Source organism: Lynx canadensis, chromosome D3 (genome assembly GCF_007474595.2).
Source record: "Lynx canadensis isolate LIC74 chromosome D3, mLynCan4.pri.v2, whole genome shotgun sequence".
Taxonomy (NCBI): domain Eukaryota; kingdom Metazoa; phylum Chordata; class Mammalia; order Carnivora; family Felidae; genus Lynx; species Lynx canadensis.
In genome coordinates this window covers 77,600,063-77,620,492 of record NC_044314.2, presented here as the reverse complement: position 1 = coordinate 77,620,492, position 20,430 = coordinate 77,600,063, and the positions used below count along the sequence as shown (strand labels likewise).

The 20,430-nt window shown below is 49.5% G+C and overlaps 3 protein-coding genes across 5 annotated transcripts in view; all 3 read right to left on the bottom strand.

Annotated features, from left to right (window-relative positions):
* Positions 1 to 3,460, bottom strand: part of GCN1 (GCN1 activator of EIF2AK4) — a 59,674-nt gene extending 56,214 nt beyond the window's left edge. The window contains exon 1 of the mRNA XM_030335956.1: positions 3,428 to 3,460. Within this exon, the coding sequence (XP_030191816.1) occupies positions 3,428 to 3,445 (18 nt within the window). The 5' untranslated portion in view covers positions 3,446 to 3,460. The remainder of the gene's footprint in view (positions 1 to 3,427) is intronic.
* A 2,425-nt stretch (positions 3,461 to 5,885) lies between these two features.
* Positions 5,886 to 9,998, bottom strand: RPLP0 (ribosomal protein lateral stalk subunit P0). Its single transcript, XM_030336586.1, has 8 exons — positions 9,956 to 9,998; positions 9,564 to 9,665; positions 8,422 to 8,597; positions 8,222 to 8,309; positions 7,952 to 8,098; positions 7,665 to 7,850; positions 6,680 to 6,820; positions 5,886 to 6,117 (listed from the first exon to the last, which is right to left on the bottom strand). The coding sequence occupies exons 2-8, from the start codon at positions 9,615 to 9,617 to the stop codon at positions 5,956 to 5,958; spliced, it is 954 nt and encodes a 317-aa protein (XP_030192446.1). The 5' UTR covers positions 9,618 to 9,665; positions 9,956 to 9,998; the 3' UTR covers positions 5,886 to 5,955.
* A 3,350-nt stretch (positions 9,999 to 13,348) lies between these two features.
* Positions 13,349 to 20,430, bottom strand: part of PXN (paxillin) — a 47,347-nt gene continuing 40,265 nt past the window's right edge. The window contains exons 8-15 of one of the 3 annotated variants that reach the window (XM_036064326.1): positions 19,291 to 19,566; positions 18,699 to 19,010; positions 17,966 to 18,064; positions 17,528 to 17,698; positions 17,236 to 17,409; positions 16,584 to 16,665; positions 16,275 to 16,423; positions 13,349 to 15,511 (exon numbers count right to left, since the gene is read on the bottom strand). In XM_036064326.1, the coding sequence (XP_035920219.1) occupies positions 15,245 to 15,511; positions 16,275 to 16,423; positions 16,584 to 16,665; positions 17,236 to 17,409; positions 17,528 to 17,698; positions 17,966 to 18,064; positions 18,699 to 19,010; positions 19,291 to 19,566 (1,530 nt within the window). In that variant the 3' untranslated portion in view covers positions 13,349 to 15,244. The remainder of the gene's footprint in view (positions 15,512 to 16,274; positions 16,424 to 16,583; positions 16,666 to 17,235; positions 17,410 to 17,527; positions 17,699 to 17,965; positions 18,065 to 18,698; positions 19,011 to 19,290; positions 19,567 to 20,430) is intronic. The other 2 variants (XM_030292454.1, XM_030292455.1) reach the window with 2 other exon arrangements.

Sequence of the window (20,430 nt, the reverse complement as noted above, 5' to 3'; positions counted from 1 at the left end):
TAGAGACCTTAATACATAGAGGCCTTATTAGTAAAATACATAGAAAAGGGTACATAGAGAAACAAAACAATGTTAAGTTTTTCTTATATTTAAACCCCTGATGTAATTCTACTGGCAATGAGTAAACTCATGCCAAGACTCTGTCTTCCAGGGTTTTGTGATTGTTCCAAGTGATTGTTTTAATACTGTCTTTTTTTATAGTCATACATACAGATAATTAAAGAGTCAAAGTCATGTCAACCATACCTAAAAAAAAAAAAAAAAGGTCAAAGCCAAAGAATTCTGGGAAGTCTGCTAGAAAACCCAGTCCCTTGCCTTCCCTCCCCAAGAGCACCCTCTTTCACCAATTCTGGCTCATAATTTTGGCAGTTATCTCCATAATCTCTAAATAACTTGCTGTACTACTACTATTGGATTTTTCCGTTTTATTGCCTTTTACAGTAGCTCTTTCTCCAACCTCACCACACACACTCCCCACTTCCCCAACATAATTCCTCAGTTTCATAATATTGGCCAGCTCAGTTGTCCGTGTTTACATTCAACCTCCATTTAATATACTATGTTTATTATCCTACACAGCTTTATTAACCCTGGAGTTAATAAATGCCCTTTCCCACCTCACCTCAGTCTGCCTTGTTTTATCTGTCCTAATTGACAATTCAACCCCAAATTTTTTGCCACTTGTCTGCTTCTCACTTGACAAATTGCCTCTTTGGGCAGATCAGGTATTCTACCCAAGTCTGTCTTCCTGAAGAAGTTATCTCTCAGAGCTTGATGACCTGCCCCAATTTGGCAGTTGGTCCTCTATACTTGGGATATAGTGTCTCACCCTGAAAATGTACTTTCTTGTGTTTAGATGGAGCACATCCCCCATTTTGTGAAGTCCTTGCACATCTGAAAATGTTCTAGCTTCACACTTGAATTAAGTTTATTTGGATACAGAATACTAGGCTGAAATCATTTTCCCTCAGGATTCTGAAGACAGCTCTCAGTGCTGCTACAAAGTCCAATGCCATTCTGATTTTTGATCCTTTGTGTGAGACTTGACTTTTCCCTCTGCAAATTTCTAGGATCTTCTCTTTGTGTCTAAGGTTCTACAATTTCACACCAACGTTCTTTGTTGTGAGTCTATTTTCATCCACTGTGCTCAGCATTTTTGATCTGGAAACACACCCTCCAGTTCAGGGCAAGTTTCTTGAATTACTCTGTAGATGATTTCCTTGGATATTGAACCTCCTACTCTAGTCCTCACAGTGATCCTGTTTCACACTCTCCAGAGGAAAAAAAAAAGGCCAGACTTTTGCCAAGGTTGAGAAAGACAGCTGGGGATCTGACTGCATCTGAGAAAAGCTCTCAACCAATCCTAATTTCACCCCTCCCACTCACCCTCACTTCCAGAGGTCAGTTAATACCACCAGCTCCCATCTGTCAGAGATTCTGCCATGTGAATCAGGTTGCTTCTTAGCTTTCCCAACTGTCAGTTTGGGATTCATTTTCCCTGGGTCTACTAAATCCTTCCCATTCAGCACTTTAGAGTTTCTAAAAGTTTGCTGCTGTTGTCTGCTCTCCATTCTCCCAATCCTTGTGGGAGTACTTTTTTAAAACCTTTTAATAGTTTAGGGGGAGCCTGGATGGCTCAGTCAGTTGAGCGTCCGACTTCGGCTCAGGTCATGATCTCATGGTTTGTTGAGTTCAAACCCCACATCCAGCTCACTGCTATCAGTGCAGAGCCCGCTTTGAATTCTCTGACGCACACTCTCTCTCTCTCTCTCTTTCCTGGCCCCACCCCTGTTCACACTCTCTCTCTCTCTCTCAAAAATAAACATTTAATAAATAAATAAATAAGACCTTTTACCAGTTTTAGTAAGGGTTGAGGGGACAACAAAAATAGATGCATAAATACAACCCACTCTCTACCCAGAATTCCCACACAGCTGTCTTTCCAGGTTAATATTAAATTCTTGGCTATAGTTTCTCTCACAAATATGAACGAACTTTTTAGGTTCAAAGCTCTTCTTTCTCTTAATCAGAAAATGAATGTTGCCCACTTGATACCCCATCAGAAAACTGAAGAAGTGCACACCAAGATATTTCACAGAAGTTTTTTGTTGGTGTGACCAGATGAAAACAGCTGTAAAGTCCACAGGTTTCTCTCGAGTGGCATTGTCCAATACAGAACTTTCTGTGATGATGGAAACAGTTCTTCTGCACTGCCCAACACAGTGGCCACATGTGGCTACCCACACACTGAAACGTGGCTAGTGCAACTGAAGAACTAAATTTGTTATCGCATTTACTTTTAACTAACTAGCCATTAAATATCCGCATGGCTAGTGGCTACCGTACTGAACACACAGCTCTAGAGAGATGTTTTTGTACTTGAGCATTAATGCTAAATATTCAGCATGTGTCCCCTAACCTCTTCCAAAGTACCCAGGAGACTAAGTTTTTCTTTCCAGGATTCTGTGTAACACAACTCTAAACTAATTACCAGCCCCTTGCACAGGAGATTCTCAATACACAACTTGCCAGTGTTCAGGGTAAGTGCTCTCACTCTCTGGCCTCAGGGCCTCCATATCAAAATCAGTTAGTCTCCTTCCCCTAGAGATTCAAATAAGCCAAGCTGTCCTTTAGACATCTGTTTTTCCTATATTATTGCCTTTTTCACTCTATAACTACAAACAAAGCTAAAAGGAAAGAAAAAGTTTTCCCCAGTCCTTCCCTGAACTACAAGGTACTCACTGGTGAAAAAACACACAAGGATGACAAGGCTCTTCCAAGGTAGTAACAGTTCTCTTACTTTCGACCCTGGACCTAATAACAACCAACGTATAAGGTGCCCTACTTTATGTCACTGAATCCTCACAACAAGCCTCTACCATAGGTATGACTTTAGTCCCATTTTACAGACGAAAAGACTGAGACCTGGCGGAGTTAAGTAACTTGCCCAGCGTCTCGTGGTAATCGAGCTGGGACTCAAATTCGGATCTGTATAAATCCAAAGGCTATGCTCGAAGTCTCTGCACAAAGTTGGTGCTCGAGAAACGTCTGCTGAATGTAAAGTTTAAGGAGTCTGCGCTGGCTGGGGCTCACTGTTGGAGCGCTCTGGGAAATGCGGCAAAGACTAGTAAAGGGGAACTTCTGCAACTCCAGGCTCGGGGAGGGCCCCGCCGGACAACCGCTGCCGAAGCCCAGGCCGGAGCCCCGGACTCCTCCAGCCTGGGGTCGGTCTGCGCCGCGCGGGCCGGGCCGGACCAGGAGCCGCGAGGGGCCGGCCGGAGGCTGCCCCGGGGCCGCGCCCTCCGCAGCCACCGCTCCCCCCCGCCCCCCCCGGTACTCCTAGGCTAGTGGCAAGGGCGGTCCGGCCCGGCGGCCGCCGTCCACACCCAGCCGCTGGCCGCGTTGGCCCCGCAGCCTACCGCCTCACCTGCGTGTCCGCCGCCATCCTGCCGGCGCTGACTCCGGAACCGCTTCCGGAGCGCTTCCGGGTCACAGCGCGGGCCCACGCGGCAGGGCGAGGCCAGGCTCCCGTTGGGGCCGGGCCTGGCGCCCCCGGGCGGGAAGGCGGCCGCTGCATCCCTGAAGGGGAAGCGGGGAGCGAGATCCACAGCCGGTGCCCGTGCCGGGAAGGTCGAGGCCTCTTTCCCGAAGGCCTGCTCCTCAGCCCCGGGGCCTTCTCAGCCTGGCCTCGTGGGAAACTAGGGCCTTTGAGGGTGTGTAAGGCGGTGAGGCCTCCAACCCCCTTCAAGTCGGCAGGTCCTGCCTGGACTCCCCAACGTGGGTCTTTATCCAGTAAAGACCACACTCTTTGAAGAAAGTTTCCTAAATGGCAGAACTGAACTAGGTAAAAGTGAGACAGCGAACTAGTATCCTGAGTTTGTAACCCAGTGGCGGACAATGTAGGAGTTAGTAAACAACGTAGATCTGACTGCCAGGGAAGTATTCAGGAGATGTGAGGCGCCCGCCCAGGGTGAACCTGGTTCCAGGCTGGGAGCCAAAGGGTGGGTGGGATACTGAAGATAGGAACAGGGCCTCATGGTCCATGGGGCGTTTTCTAAATTTTCCGTGTAGATTGGCCAACTCTAATACAGTTTAGTGAATGGGGTCTGCCCAGTTTAGTTGTTGGCCCTCTATTAGCCTATTATCAGTAATGGCGTTCAAACTTTAAAATACGTTTACATCATGATCCAGTACAGATTTGTAACGAGGATTTGTACCGTAGATTTGTAACCTACCCTTTCAGCAATCATGTTTTATCTCTTTAGACACTACCTACTCATCATGAATTGGATCACCACCTAGTTTGAAAAACACTGCCAGTGGGGTGCCTGGGTGGCTCAGTCAGTTGGGCAACCGACTTTGGCTCAGGTCATGATCTCATGGTTTGTGAGTTCGAGCCCCGCATCGGGCTCTGTGCTGACAGCTCAGAGCCTGGAGCCTGCTTCACATTCTGTGTCTCTCTCTTTGACCCTCCCCCCTTCATGCTCTCTGTCTCGAAAATAAACATTAAAAAAAATTTTTTTTTTTTTTTTTTTTAAAGAAAAAAGAAAGAAAAACACTGCCAGTATCTCAACGGACACTACACCTACCCAAAGTTATCTTAGAGGCACCCAGGCTAGTGGCCAGATGGGCATGGAAATGATTCTGGTATAGTAAAAATAGTTAGGGGTGCTTGGCTGGCCCTGTTGGTGGAGCGCTAAGACTCCTGATCTCAAGTTGTGACTTTTGAGACCCAAGCTGGGTGTAAAGATTACTTAATAAAATCTTGTAGAGGCACCTGAATGGCTCAGTCACTTGAGTGTCTGACTTGAGCTCAGGTCATGATCTCTCAGTTCAGGAGTTCGAGCCTCACATGGGGCTCTCTGCTGACAGCTGAGCCTGGAGCTTGCTTTGAACTGTGTCTCCCTCTCTGCCCTTACCCCACTCGTGCTCTCTTCCTCAAAAACAAGCATTCTTAAAAAATAAAAAGTAAAATAAAACCTTGGGGCACTTGGGTGACTTAGTTAAGTGTCTGACTTCAGCTCAGGCCATGATCTCACAGTTCAGGACTTTGGGCCCCATGTCAGGACTTGGGATTCTCTGCCCCCTCTGTTCATGATCTCTCTCAAAATAAACTATTTAAAAAATAAAATTGGGAATGCAAGCTGGTGCAGCCACTCTGGAAAACAGTATGGAGGCTCCTCAAAAAACTAATAGAACTACCCTACGACCCAGCAATCGCACTACTAGGTATTTATCCAATGGATACAGGTGTGCTGTTTTGAAGGGACATGTGCACCCCAACGTTTACAGCAGCACTATCAACAATAGCCAAAGTATGGAAGGAGCCCAAGTGTCCATCAATGGATGAATGGATAAAGAAGATGTGGTATATATATATATATATATATATATATATACACACACACACACACATACATACAGTGGAGTATTATTCAGCAATCAAAAGAATGAAATCTTGCCATTTGCAACTACATGGATGGAACTGGATGGTATTATGCTAAGTGAAATTAGAGAAAGACAAATATCATATGACTTCACTCATAGGAAGACTTTAAGAGACAAAACAGATGAACATAAGGAAAGGGAAACAAAAATAATATAAAAACAGGGAGGGGGACAAAATATGAGACTCATAAATATGGAAACCAAACAGAGGGTTACTGGAGGGGGTGTGGGAAGGGGGGATGGGCTAAATGTGTAAGGGGCATCAAGGAATCTACTCCTGAAATCATTGTTGCACTATACACTAATTTGGATGTAAATTAAAAAAAACAAAATGTCACCACCCTCAAATAAAGCTCTACTATTTACCATGGCTCTAGTTTCTAGCATACAACACTGTGAACCTCAAAATGCACAAAATGGAAGAGTCCAGAGACAAATTTTAAGAGAAGTAAGCCTTTATTTCCTTGTTTCACAAATAAAGCTGGCTGAATTGGTTGCTTTTGGTGATTAGTCAAAGAGACCAAATCCCATATCCTCATCTGATTCCTCCGACTCTTCCTTTGCTTCAACCTTGGCTGGGGCTGCAGCAGCAGCAGGTGCAGCAGTGGTGGCAGCGGCCACGGGGGCAGCAGCCACAAATGCAGATGGATCAGCCAAGAAGGCCTTGACCTGAAGCAAGGGGAAAAGTTCATGATCAAAATGGTCATCCACAATCCCTACTACCCACAACCCCTCAGTTCTAGTTAAATGGCCAGTAACTTCTAAGCCATGGAAACCTTCCCTGGAAGTGATCAAGCAAGACAGCTTGGCTATGGCCTGGTGAGTTTAGGCCCAGCCCTTAGCCCTCAACTAACTAGCCCTTCTTTGGGTCTCTGAAGTCAAGGATACACCTCCACTGCCCCCCCAACTTCTTAAGTATACTCTTAAAAAAAATGTATCTGCTTTGGGGGTGCCTGGGTGCTCATTCAGTTAAGCATCTGACCTCGGCTTAGGTCATGTTTTGTGAATTCGAGCCCCACACTGAGTGAACTCAAGCCCTGCTTCAGGTGAGCCCCATTTCTCCCTCTCTGCCCCTCATGAGATTCTCTCCCTCTCTCTGCCCTTTGCTCACGTACGCCCTCTCAAAAAAAAAAAAAGTATCTGCTTTCTAAAATACAATTAAAGCACAACTCAGCAGACTGTCGTCCATTTATCCTCCATTAGGCCCCCTGTGGTCCTAGTGGGTTTTTACCTTTTCAGCAAGTGGGAAGGTATAATCAGTCTCCACAGACAAAGCCAGGACCCGCTTATATCCATTGATGATAGAATGGGGCACTGATGCAACAGTCGGGTAACCTATCTGCAGACATACACTGGCAACATTGCGAACACCCTATGGAGGGAGAGAAAAATTACATTTCAAGGGAGATATCTTATAGACAAGACCATGAGGTCCAAGCAAAGTTCAACAGCAGACAAAATTTGCTAAGTCAGCATCTTCGCTTCACACAGACACTTCACCTCGTACTAAATGCTTCCGGCAGGGCAATTCAGATCCAGTCATTTACAAATGCTTTTACCCCTATTCCCAACATGAGTATTTCCTATACCATAATGAAGGCATTTACTTAAAAAGTCACCATTTTGTGAAAATCTGAACAGTTAAGATAAGCATTCAACTGTTACAAAAAAATGTTGAGCCAATTCCACCTTAATTTCATCCACTAGTGAGATCTCCAAGCAAACAGTTAATGGTATATATAATTCCAATTTTTCATTTGTCCAAAAAAAAGGAATTCCATCTTCCTTTCACCTTATTCATCAATTAAAAAAATATTTTAATGGCAAAAACTAAGCAAGATGTTTCCACAAAAAGTCAGTCCTTCCCAAACAGGATTCTAGCAACACGTGTATTACACTGTCCTCATTTTTCTCATTTCTCCTTTGACTCATGACTCTATGCAAAATCTCATGACTTACTGCAGACTCTAGAATTATGGTCCTCACTCTGCGACCAGTGCTGTTAGATGGCTTTATACTCATTAATTCACCGAATCCTTCAATAACCTTGTATTATTATTGCTGGTCTACAGACGAGGAAACTGAAGTAAACAAAGTATCTGTCTCTGGTTACACAGCCAGTTGCAGCTACATAGCCAGTATGACAAGTAGCTTCAGACTGCAGCTGAAGCTCTCAACCATTAATGTACCAAGGACCTGACATGGACAGTATGTACCTCCAGGAAGCGAGAATGCAGGGTCTCCTCTGTGATGTCAAGCACTTCAGGGTTGTAGATGCTGCCATTGTCAAACACCTGCTGGATGATCAGCCCAAAGGAGAAGGGAGAGATGTTCAGCATGTTCAACAGTGTGGCTTCGCTGGCTCCCACTTTGTCTCCAGTCTTAATCAGCTGCACATCACTCTGAAGAACAAGGTAGGATTAGCAGTTAACACCTAGACAACCAGCAGGTCCACAGCAACCAAGCCCCCACTTACTTGCACTAGCAAGCCAAGCCCACTCACCAGGATTTCAATGGTGCCCCTGGAGATCTTAGTGGTGATGCCTAAAGCCTGGAAGAAGGAAGTCTTCTCGGGCCCCAGACCAGTGTTCTGGGCTGGCACAGTGACTTCACATGGGGCTATGGCACCAGCACGAGCAGCAGCTGGCACCTGAACGAAAACAGTAATGAGAAGTCTTCTCTCCACAAATACAAGTTGAGTACGGTCAAATTTGCTTTCAAGGAGCCAAAATTAACGACAAGATCTCTTTAGCCAACCCAATTCTCCCCTTACCTTATTAGCCAGCAGCATGTCCCTGATCTCAGTGAGGTCCTCCTTGGTGAACACAAAGCCCACATTCCCCCGGATATGAGGCAACAGTCTGCAAAGAGAAGTTTACAGAAAACCGTCACCTTTCAGCACCATCCTTCTCCAGGGAAAAGGAGAAGGGCGCCGAGAAGGGAAGACAAAGATGCCCAAATGAATTAACTGACTTCTCCAGAGCTGGGTTGTTCTCCAGATGCCCTCGGATGGCCTTGCGCATCATGGTGTTCTTGCCCATCAGCACGACAGCCTTCCCGCGGAGGGACATGCGGATCTGCTGCATCTGCTTGGAACCTACGTTGTCTGCTCCCACAATGAAGCATTTTGGATAATCGTCCAAAAGTTGCTATGAAAACAAGCCAGAAACGAACGATGTTTAGCAGGAGGAAAAGAGGAAAAACAGCAAGAGAAACCAAATCCCACAATCACTGACTTCCATCTCCCTTCCTTCCTTCTATGCTTTCGAAACGATTCAGAAACTGGGACAATTTCTTCCACCAGGAGCCACCTGAGTTGTAAAACTGACAGATTTGTCAATCTGTACCCTGAATATGTACAGTGAAGATAAGGTCTCTACATTCAATCCCCAGATTTTATTGTAGCATTCATTTTTAATTTTTCCCCAGTTATGAGGCATGTTTCTATCCATTAAATGGCTGCATCAACAGAAAAAAAAAAAAACATTCCAAATAAGACTAGGCTTGCAGCATTTTAAACAAGACAAAGCAAATACAACAAAACGTCACTTGCATAATCTAGGTTGTAGATGTGTGATTCCTAGACAATTCTTTTAAGTTCTCTGTATGTCTGAAAACTTACAAGATTAACAGGGGAGACTAGATTAAGCTCCACAAGGCAGCCTAACGCACAACAGCATGGTCTGGGTTTCTGGGAAGACCCACCTCAAGAGCACCCAATAGAATGCACCTGCAAGATGTTTGGTATCTTGACTAACACCTAAATATGCAACAAGTTGCCACTTTATAATGAGTTATTCATTGCCTCATTCGTTACAAAATGGAGGCAGAAGCGCAAAACCACGATGAGTGCTATTTGTAAGCCAGACAGACCAGAATATGAATTGTCATCTTAGGAGCCAATTAACCTGCCTGAACCCGTTTATCTGAAAAAGGGGGGGGGGGGGGGGGGCGGGTAGATCTCCACAAACTGTGGAAATTAAATGAGACTTTCCTAAAATAGTCATTTAGTAGCTGGCACCAAGGAAGTGCTCAGCACATGACAGCTGATCGTCCCTATTGGTGCCCAAGGCCCAAGAAGCATAATGCGCGATCGCGACCCACCCCGCACTTACGATGATCTTAAGGAAGTAGTTGGACTTCCAGGTCGCCCTGTCTTCCCTGGGCATCACGGCGGTGCGTCAGGGATTGCCACGCAGGGTTTAAAGACGATGTCACTGAGGAAAGAGAGGAGCTTAGGCAACCCTCCTCCCCGACACCCATCCCCATGGCCTTGCCGGACTCCAAACATAAGGCCTACGCAGGGCAGGCCACGCGTGAGCGCCCGCCAGCCCGAGCTGGGGCTGCCGCCGCCATCACCGTCGCCACCCCTCGGGGAGCGCAAGCCACCTCCAAGGCCCCAGCCCGGACAGGCCCGGACCCTGTCCCCCACCAGGATCCCACAAACACCCCCCCATCCTTCCTTCCCGCCGCCGGTGCCCGACACTACCCCAGAACCCATACGAACCTCTCACGAGGACGCCTGGAAAGAGGAGGGGCGTGCGCCGGCGCACACCTTTTATATGTGAATGAAGCGGCCAATCAGAAGACGCGAACAACGTCCCCGGCTATTGGCTGGTGCCGCCGCCCGTCTGGTGACGCACAACTAGTGTAGATCGGCATTGGGCGATATTGCTGCCACTCCAGCCAAAGAAAAGCCTTCTTTAAATAAAGTGGTTAAGAAAGGCGCTGCCGGGTGTCCGGAGGCGCTCTGTCAAAGCGGCTGCCCTCTGCTGGGCTGGAGCTGCTTGTGTGTGGGAACTAGAGCTTGCAAACTGAGCGTTCAAGTTTTTTCCTGCCACCTAGCCAAATCGCAAATTAAACAGTACGATGTGGAGCTAAGAAATAATTGCATATGCTTTAGAAATAGCATAGTCTCTTGTCTACAGTTTCTTCTTCTCCCTACCAAAACAGAGGAATCTTTTAAAACTTAAGTTAGATCATTTCTCATCTGCTCAAAACTCCTCAAAGCCTTCCCATTTCCCTCAGAGTAAAAGCCTAAAACTTAAAACTCCCTACAAGGTCCTGCATGATCTGCTCTGGACCTACCCTCCTATAATTTATTTTCCTACTGACTCATTCGCTTCCACCAGACAATGCTCTTCCCTATTTTTCCAGAGCATGCTCCCACTTTACGGTCTTGCAGTAGTAGCTAGTCCCTCTTCTTAGAAGGCTCCTTGCTGGTATCCACAGAAGTAACAACTCCAAGTCTTGGCTCAGATATCGTGCACTCAAGGAGGCCTACGCTGATCACCCTATTTAAAATTACCCCCAAAATCCACTACCACCACCCCCACTCCTTCCTTACTCTGTTCTATTTTTTTTTTTTTTTTGGTAGCACTTACACCTTTTGTTTGCTTTTTGTTTTGTTTTTTAGCACTTAGACTTTATAACACAGTATGTAACTTATTACGTTGTTAGTTGTCTGTCTCTCCCCACAAGAATGCAGGCCCCACAAAGCAGAGACGTTTATCTTATGTCTGGCACATAGCAAGCATATAATAAATATTTGTTGAATGAATGAATGAATGCAAATTTTGCAGTCAGAAGACCTGGACCCATACCCTTCGTCACTTACCCTTACCCTTACCCTTCTTACCCTTACCACTTGCTAACTATGTCATCTTAAGAAGTGATTTCACCTTACTGACCCTGTTTCCCTTTCCTTAGCTGTAATGGGGATAATCAAGTATCTACATTCTAGAAAGTGTTGCTATGAGGATTAAATGAGATATGTAACACATATCTTAACAACAATCCCTGGAATGTAGGAGGAAATCGCTAAATACTATTTTATTATACATTCATTCAACACTTATTTGAATGCTTATTTATTTATTTTGAGAAAGAGAGAGAGGGCGCGCACGCAGGGGAGGGACAGAGGGTGAGAAAGAGAATCTTAACCAGGCTCCAGCCTCAGCACACAGCCCCATGCTGGGCTCCATCCCATGACCCTGGGATCATGACCTGAGCCGATATCAGGAGTTGGACACTCAGCCGACTTAGCCACCCTGATGCCCTCAACACTTATTTGAACACTTGTGCTATATCCATAGTTTTTTTGTTTTTGGTTTTTTGGTTTTTTTTTTTTTGTTTTTGTAATGATTGAGCTTAGATCCTAGGGCAGAAGCATGTTTCTATCTTCACCCTTTTCACATGGCCAAGTTACAAATTTCTGTATTTTTGTTTCAAAGTTTCCTAGTGCCTCTGATAACCAGCTGTTTAGAGGACTGTTGGAGTCAATTACTGCCAAGCTCCCTTTCTAATGACAATGTATTACTGCATGCTCAGCATTGGGCTAAGTACTTTGTGCACATTACTGCTGTGAATCTTTGCAACAATTCCCTGAGGAGGTACAGTATTAGTAATTCCATTTATTGGTGAGAAAATTCACAGAGGTTAAACAACTTGCCCAAGTCCTTCAACCAGTAAACAATGGCTTGGGGTGTGGGGCGGGGCGCCTGGATGGCTCAGTAGGGTTAGCATCCAACTTGGCCTCAGGTCATGATCTCCAGGTTCACAAGTTCGAGCCCCACATCTGGCTTGCTGCTGTCAACAGGAAGCCTGCTTCAGATCCTGTCCCTTTCTGCCCCTTCCCCCTCATGTGCACATACTCCCTCTCTCTCAAAAATAAATAAATATTTAGAAAAAAAAAACACCAAAAAAAAAAACAAAAACAAAAACAAAAAACAAAACCAAAAACCCAACAACCCCAATGGCTTTGGAACTGAAATCTAGGAGCAAGTTCAAAGCCCATGGGCCTCATAATGCTATACAGTCCCCTCCAAACCCTGAGGCTGTTTCTCCCTAACCTATACTTTTCCGTGTATATACATACTCATATGGTACCTTTCCAAGGACATCCTGGCTCTGATGATATAAATATCATCTCTAATTGTAGTACATCAATATAATGGAATATCATGAAGCCATTAAAAATGATGCAGATCTATATTTATTGACACGGGAAAATACTCACAAAGTACAGTTGAGTGAAAAAGCAAATCAGTGAGAAAGCAAATTACAGTAAAGTGAGCCATATACATTTCTATAAATAAATCCAGCATGGTCTGGAGGAATAAACCACCATTACCTTTGGGTAACAGTTGAAGGTAATTTCTACTTGAGCTCTCTGTGAAATGGTCAATCAAGATTCCAACTAGAATTCAACATGCTGCTTTTTGGAAACGCATTGGAGAGAACAGGTAAATTCCGAAGCAGCTAGGGGAACAAAGCTATCCAGGAAGCTCCTAGGGCCCAGGACTGGAATTCTGGCTCAGACCAGGAAGGAAGCATGCAAGTATGGATATGACCACCGGAGGGCACTAGAGACCCATCCTCAACTGTAAGTCCACCAACTTCTGCCTGGAAGGTTCCCACCCCACTCGGCCCCAGCCAGCGAGTCCGGCGGCGGTGGGGGCTACATCTGGTCAAAGCAGGAACCAAGGCAGAGGCAAGCCCTGGGTTCACATCCTACCTCTGGGCTCACTCAGAGAATTGTGTTGTGCACGTCCGTTCTCTCTGAACCCCTTCCCTTATCTGTAAATGAGTGTGAGGCCACCCACAGACCCCATGTGAGGATGCCCTTCAGGGAATCTACAGCAAAACTAAGGCAGGGCCTGATCCATGCAGGGCCCAACAGCACTGCTCTCCCTGCTTTTCCTCACCAACTGCTGAGAAAAGAGCCAAGCTCACGCAGGGGTCCCATCTGTTCCGGGAGCTTTTTGCCTCAAGTAGGGGAACATCACTGAGTTCCTCTCATACTATGGTCTCCATGAATCCGCAGAGGGCTTGGTCTCTTTTCTGGCACTAACTTGCTACCTCAGACAGGATCTTCCTCACCAAGAAAAGGCACTAGGCATAGGTGAAAATAATGGCAAACTTTATTGGCATAAGTCACAGAAATTGAAATGGGGAAAAGCCAGGTTAAAAGTTTACAGAGGAAAAAAAAATAAAATAAAATCCTCAAATAACCATTGCCCCAGAAGGTAGACCCCAGAAACCCCAGTACCCCTAAGGGAGGGGCCTGGGGCCAGTCACTGTAAACAGAGCAATAAGGCCTATGGGTGGAAGTGGAGACATCAGACCTTTGGAGGGGCCTGGCTGACCTCCCAGACTGGGGCTGCTCCTAGCCCTGTCTCAAAGGAGGGGGACCCTCTTCTGAGACCCCGGCACACTCAGTCTTTGCTATGAAGCTAGTGGAGTGGTCTGGATCATCTTCACGTTAGACCCCCGCCGGGACCCCTTCTGCGGACCTGGAACGCCAGGCTTGCCTGTTGCTGTTTCATCCTTGGGGGACAGAGCTCTGAGGGCTTCCTACTGCTTTAGCAGGATCCTGTCCCCTCTGCCTGGAGTCCTATCAGGCCCCCTTGCAAAAATTTTTGGGCCCTTTTCCCCAGACCTCCAGTCTCCAGGGAGGGCAGGGGAAATTTGGGGAAATGCGGGGCCCAGTGGAATCAACAAGACCAATGGTCAAAATCAGATACCAGCTTTCCTGAGAAGGCAGAAGAAAAAGCCAGAGAGAAGCAGTGAGGAGGCCGAGAATGTTCGGCAGGTTCTCTTTGCTGCCAAAAAGTTCACAGGGGAGCAGATGCTCCTGATGGCTTACTCAGACAGGAAGCAGCACCCCCAAAGTGTACTTTCCCCTTCTCCCCCCTCAGGAACAGGACAGATGAGGTTCAGAACTCTAGGCCCCAAAGGGCAAGACACCCTAAGGCCAGTTTCAGTTAAGAGCTTGCTGGCCCAGGTAGTAAGGAAGGGGTTTTAAAATACAGCAGTTTATATAAAACAGTCCTGGTGAGCTGTGAAGTTAAGGAAGGGGAGTCAGAGAGCTGCTCCGAATTCACCTGCTTGTGCTAAGAAAAAATAAAATACAAATTGCTTCCCCACCCCAAGCCCTCAGTACAAGGCAAATGCCATGCCACGGCCATTGTCACCAACAGGACAAGTGGCCATGGAGGAGGAGAGTACAAAAGGGGACATCTTTAAAATCTCTTCAAAATCATTTTGTATAGAGAAGTAAAAGCAACTCAAGACGATATGAATTCAAACCTCAGTGTAGAAATCTATCAAAGTCGGTACAGTGTCCAGGCACGGGGCAAAACTCCCCACCTCGCGCCGTCCCAGAGACGGAGGAAGTGACTATAAAACATTATTGCTGAAGAGGCCTCTCTCAGTAGAACCAGAGCAGTTATGGGGGGATGGGGGGAGCAGGGGGCAGTTGCCCAGGCCTGGGGAGACTGGAAGGACAGGAGGAGCACAAGAAACCTTCTGGGTGGCCCCTTGACCACTTCCACCCTTGGGTAGATAGATTTATGCTGGCATTGTCTGAAGGGAGCTGGGTGTCCCCCAATACTCTCAGGACAAGGATAATCAGGTCGGGACGGGGTAAGAAGGATAAAAAAAAGACCCCATCAGACCCTGCCTGCCCTTCCCCCTGGCTCCACTGCCAAAACATGAGTAAGAGATGGCTCCAGTGTCGGGTGCTGGCATGGCCAGGCGGGTTGGTGGGGACACACGTCCAGGGAGGATGAAGAGTCGGCAGCCTGGGAGGGGGCTGCAGGTGGAGGAGAGCCCAGAGGCTCTGGCAGGGGAAAGAAGAGTGGGCCCTCTTGCCATCCTGCACCAGCCGAGGACACGGGTTCCAGTTTCGATCAGGTTTGCCCCTTCACCCCTGGGCAAGGCCTCTGGGTCACAGTAGCAGTTGCGGGGGGAGGGGGGGTGGCTGGGCCAGGGCAGGGGGGGCCATGAAGGGTGCCTAGCAGAAGAGCTTGAGGAAGCAGTTCTGACAGTAAGGCTTGTCGTTCTGCTCCTTGAAGGTGCCCTTGTTGAGCTGCTTGAGGCAGAAGGCACAGACGAAGTGCTCCGGATGGAACTTCTTGGCCATGGCGGTGATGCAGCGGCCCGTGATGGGCTTCTGGCAGCCAGAGCACAGTGAGCCTCGCCGCTCGTGGTAGTGCACCTCACAGTAGGGCTGCCCATCGTGCTCGAAGAAGCTGCCGTTGACGAAGGGCGTGAAGCACTCCTGCCAGGCAGAAGAGGGGGGTGGGGCACAGGAAAGGGGGCTCAGGCTGGGACATCTGCCACTGGCATGGGCAGAAGTCCGTCAAGGTCATGACTCCCCCTTGCTGAGCGTTTCCTATGTGCCACGTGCTGCACCAAACGCTCACTGGATTCTCCCAACAGAGGAGGCAACTGAGACCTAGAAGTTCAGTGACTTGCCTACAGTCACACATCTACTAAGTTGCAGGGCCTGGATTCAAACACAGGTCTTACTGGGCTCCTGAGCAAGTGGCTATAACATTGTGCCCAGAAACCTACCTGCACACTTGGGTGTCAAAGGCACTGAGAAGTCTTGCAGTGAGCAGTGTTTTCCAAACTCATCTGGTCTGAAAGCCCTTGCTGGATCTCTAACATCTGTGGACTCCCATTACCTCCAGAATACAGTTTGGAGACCATGGCCCAATATTTCCACTGAGGCTGCTAAATGCTTGATCTCATTTAATTCTCACGTGCCCTTCTACCGAACACGACCAATGCCAGGGCCGCCCACCACACAGGACAAGGCTTGGGGACATGTCTACCTTACTCCTCTTGGTTTCTCCCCGCCTCAGTATGAGCTCTGGCCCAGGATCCACTGAACCTGGGAACTGTACCCCCTATCTGCTACCTCTTTAATGACGCCCAAGTTAGATCCAGAGAGCATCACGGGGGGCGGAGGGGTGGCCTTCTCTCCCCACTGCCCGCTCCCAGCTCCCTCCAGACAAGTAGGCCAGGGGGCTCCCTACCCGGCACACAAAGCACTCGGGATGCCAGAGAGTGTTGAGGGCCGAGATGTAGTTCTCCAGGATGGCCCGGGCACAGCCACCACACTTGGGCGCGAACATGTCAAAGTAATCCTTCCGGCAGTAGGCCTTGCCGTCTTTCTCATGGAACCCTGAGGAGCAGGGGTTTGGGGGGCAGAGTTAGGGCTTCCAAAGGAGGAGCCACCCTGACTCTCACATCAGCAAAGTCTCCTGCCCCTGCCTCCCCAGTGCTGGGGATGGGGGTGGGGGGCAGAAGGAGGGGCAGCAAGGTGGCCTGCCTGCCAGTCATACCTTCGGGACCAAAGAAGGCTCCACACTGGGCGCAGAAGAAGTGCTCGGGGTGCCACGTCCGGTCCAGGGCTGTCACCACTTTCTGTGAAAGCAAAGCGTGGGCCCAGAGCCCAGTTGCCAACCCACTGGACAGATTCCACAGTGGAAACTCACAGGCAAGACCCTCCCACCCCCCCAGCCCATCCAGAGATGAAGTCTCTCCTCACTGTGCTTGGATTACTACCGGGAATTCCAATTCACTGAAGGAAATGACATGCCCAACACACTCTCTCTCCTGAATCTTCACATGGTAAGGTTAAGGTCACAGGTTGTACTGTGACCCCCATCTTATAAGAAAAGAAACAGTCTCAGAGAGGTTGAGCGTTTCCCTAAACATCACACAGCAGGAGAGTGAGGGCACCAGCATGCCACTCCACTTATCAGGGTGGAGCTCCAAACTCCTGGGAGCTTCCCCAGAGGGAATCTGGGATGGAGGTGGAAGGGAGGCAGAGGGGCCCTGAATCCAGCCTGCGCTTGAATCCCAGCCCCACCGTTTCCTGGCTGTGTGAGCTCGAGCATAGGAGTGACCTCTCTGAGCATCAGATGGCACGAACTATAGCGAAGAAGAAATGTGCCAGCACGGCTGCCCTCCCGCCACGCCACAGGGACTCACATCCAGGATGGGACCGTTGCAGTAGTAGCAGCGTGGAGAGAAGAGGTTGTGATAGTCCTTTTCACAGTAGGGCTGCCCATCCCGCTCAAAGAAGTTCCGGGATCCGATCTCCTCTTGGCAGTGGGTGCAGACAAAGTGCTCCGGGTGCCATGTCTTTCCCATGGCGGTCACAACCTGAGGAAGGAGGCAGAACACGGCTCCGGGCCCTGGCCTGCCGCGGAGCACCCTCCCCTGAGGGGCAGAGGTCCGACCACCTGCGGCTCCCTCCCCTCTCCACCTCGACCTTCATCACCTGCCCAGCAATGGGCTTCTTGCAGGCCCCGCAGACCCCTTTGGCAACCGTGGCGACCCCCAGTTTGTTCAGGTCAGACTGCAGGCTCCCCAGCATACTATCCAGCTGGCTTCCAGGCTTTGGAGGCCCCCCAGGGGGAGAGCTGCTCCCTGTCTTCCCCTGGGCCATGAACTGTGGAGACAGGGAGAGAGGTGGTCAGGACTTCCAGGCTTAGGGACGTCTGCAGCACCGCGGCACTGGGGGAGTTTCTCCCTCCTGGACATTTGGGCTGATAGAGGCAAGCAGGGCCACCTCTTCCAGGGCCTCCAGAGCCCAGAGGGTGGGAATGGCATCCACAAGAGATCCTGGTGGTCACAGGGGTTCAAGGCACCCCACCGGCCTGACCAACGTCCAGAAAATGGGCAAGCAGGACCCTAGGCCCCCAGCCTCAGCACTGACCCCTCCCTCGTCCTGCCCTTCGGGACTGCTCTGCCTGCCGTTCGGAGGCCAGCCGGCCGCCCATGCTTCTCCATCCGCAATCTGTTCCAGGCCCTGGATCTTGGGTAGGGGAGGAAACGAGGACAAGAAAATTGTTTTTAATTAAGGAAGAAAGAAAAAGAGATCTTGGAATTGGACCATTTCACAAAAGGGAATCTAAGAGAGATAAGAGATCCCGCCCCCACCCCCCAACTGGAAGTACCAAAATAAGGAGGAAAAGTCTAGAGAAGGATGGCCCAGGCAGACGTGAAGAAGGGGAGAAAGGTGAGCCAGCTAAAGGCACAGACACAGGAAAGAAAGGTGACTGGGGCCAGGAGCAAAGAGGCCTTCCAGATACTGGTCTAGGGGCTGGAGGGAGAGAAGGCTTGCTTTCCCTTCTGGGAATGGCTTCCTCAGAGGAGGGTGGGGCAGGACCAAGGGACATCAGGAAGGAACAGGCAGAGAGAAGCCCCACTGGGGAGCAAGAGGACAGATGACATCAAAGGGCTGGGAGAGTGAACGGCAGATTAAGAGAGGGTCCCGGGTCAAAGCGAGGTCTACGGAAGGACTGTGGTACTGTCCTGACGTGTGCACAGGGGCGGGATGGGGGAGTGTGCCACAGGGTATGTGTGTGTGTGTGGGGGGGGGGGGGAGCCTGCAAGTGTGCAGGGGAGGGACAAGGCCCAGGCAGCAGGACGGGGACAGGGAGGCCTGCCTGCATCGGGGGGAAGAGCGGGTCCTCGTCGGTCTGGCAGCCCACGGACCTCCAAGTTTGGGGTACAGGAGGGGGAGGGGTGGGTCCCTTCACACCCTCCACCTGCAGCCCTGCCACAGCACTCAAGTCCCCAGGGGAACCTCGGGCAAGAGCGGAGGGCCCCAGGGAGGAGGGGGCGGGCAGGCTGGGTGGGGGAGAAGGGCTGCTGGCCGAGGAGTCTTTACGCTGCTGGAGCAAAGGGACAGGAGAAGGAGAAGCCAGAACAGAGAAGGTTCTTCTCAGGGGAACAGGGGAGCCAGGAGGGAAGACGACCTGGGAAGAAGAAAGGAGGGAGAGAGATGAAGCAGAGCAGAGGAGCAGGGTGCGGCGCCATCCCCAGGCTCCCCCTGGGCTTTCCCACCCTGGCACCAAGCATGAGGCCATGAGGCCATGAGGCCATGAGGCCAGCCTCACCAGGCCACAGGGTGCAGGACCCCCTTCCCCCCACCTCCCCGCACACCCCACATCTCCCCTCCAGCCATCCTGGGGAAGAATCGGGATGCCTACTGCCCTGACCCTGGCCCTGGCCCAGCCCCGGGCACCTCCTCGCTACCTTCTCTACAAGCTGCCCCCCAGCCCGCCTCCCTCGAGGCTGCACAGTGATGATGACGCCCTCAGTCAGCCAGTCCTCAGCAGAGGCCCCCGCTGCCCCCGCTGCCTCCTCTGCCTCCGGCTGGATGCCGAGCCGACCCTGCAGCTCTGCGATGAGCCGCTCCTGGGATGGGGTCCTGCTCAGGGTGGCGGGGTCCAGCCGGCGGCGAGGGGAGGGCTCCCGGGACATGGGGTGCGCGTGGCCCGTCTCCCGGCTCCTCCTGATCACAGAGCGGATCTGAGGGGGGAGGGGGAAGCCGTCACAGTCCCACTCTGGGCTCAGCCGATGCTGCTCAGTCCACACTCAGGTGCCCCAGGGAAGAGGCAGGACAAAACTGCCAGAAAAGAGCCAAGCTGGGGTGAGGTTGAGGCAGGGGGCAGGGCAGACTCCCTCCACCCAGCGCTCACCTCCATGTCGGCAATGACCTTGGGCAAGACACTTCACCTCCAGGGGCCTCAGCTTCTCTATCCTTGAAATGGGGTTAGAGTACTTTCTTGGCTGCCTTACAGGGTTATCACATTATTTGAAAGGATGTTAAGTGGACATTCTTGAAAAGGCATAAGGCTCTTTCTTTTTTTGATCTGAAGTAGAAAAACGTGATCTTTCTTCCAATAAATCTTTTAATTTTTTCCTTATGTATATTATAACCTGCTCATTTATAGTGGTTTTGGCTTTTTTGTTTTTGCTTTACTTTGTTTTGGGAGAGGACATAAAATTTTAATCACGCAAGAAGCACATAAAAACAGTAACATTAGCCGTGGCTTATTGAGGACCACATGCTGTATTCTCAGCACTTCACAGGCATTATCTCATTTAATCCTCTGGACAACCTTGGGGGGAAATGGTCTATTATACCCTCATTTTCTTTCTCTCTCTTTTTTTTAAGTAGGCTCCACACACAACGTGGGGCCTGAACCCACGACCCCAAGATCAAGGGTCGCATGCTCTGATGAGCCAGGCAGGTACCCTACTATCACCCCCATTTTAAAGATGAGAAAACTGAGGCTGGTGGGGGGTTGCCCAAGGTCACACAGGGTAGCAAGTACTGGAAGCGCAGTTTATATTCAGTACTATCTGGTTCCAAAGCCCATGCTTTTAACC

Excerpts from the sequence above, each read along its gene's own strand:
- RPLP0 (XM_030336586.1), bottom strand. The coding sequence starts at position 9,617 with ATGCCCAGGGAAGACAGGGCGACCTGGAAGTCCAACTACTTCCTTAAG. Across the intron at positions 7,851-7,951 it reads GGGGCACCATTGAAATCCTG|AGTGATGTGCAGCTGATTAA; the intron begins GTGAGTGGGCTT and ends CTTGTTCTTCAG. Across the intron at positions 6,821-7,664 it reads TGCATTCTCGCTTCCTGGAG|GGTGTTCGCAATGTTGCCAG; the intron begins GTACATACTGTC and ends CTCCCTCCATAG.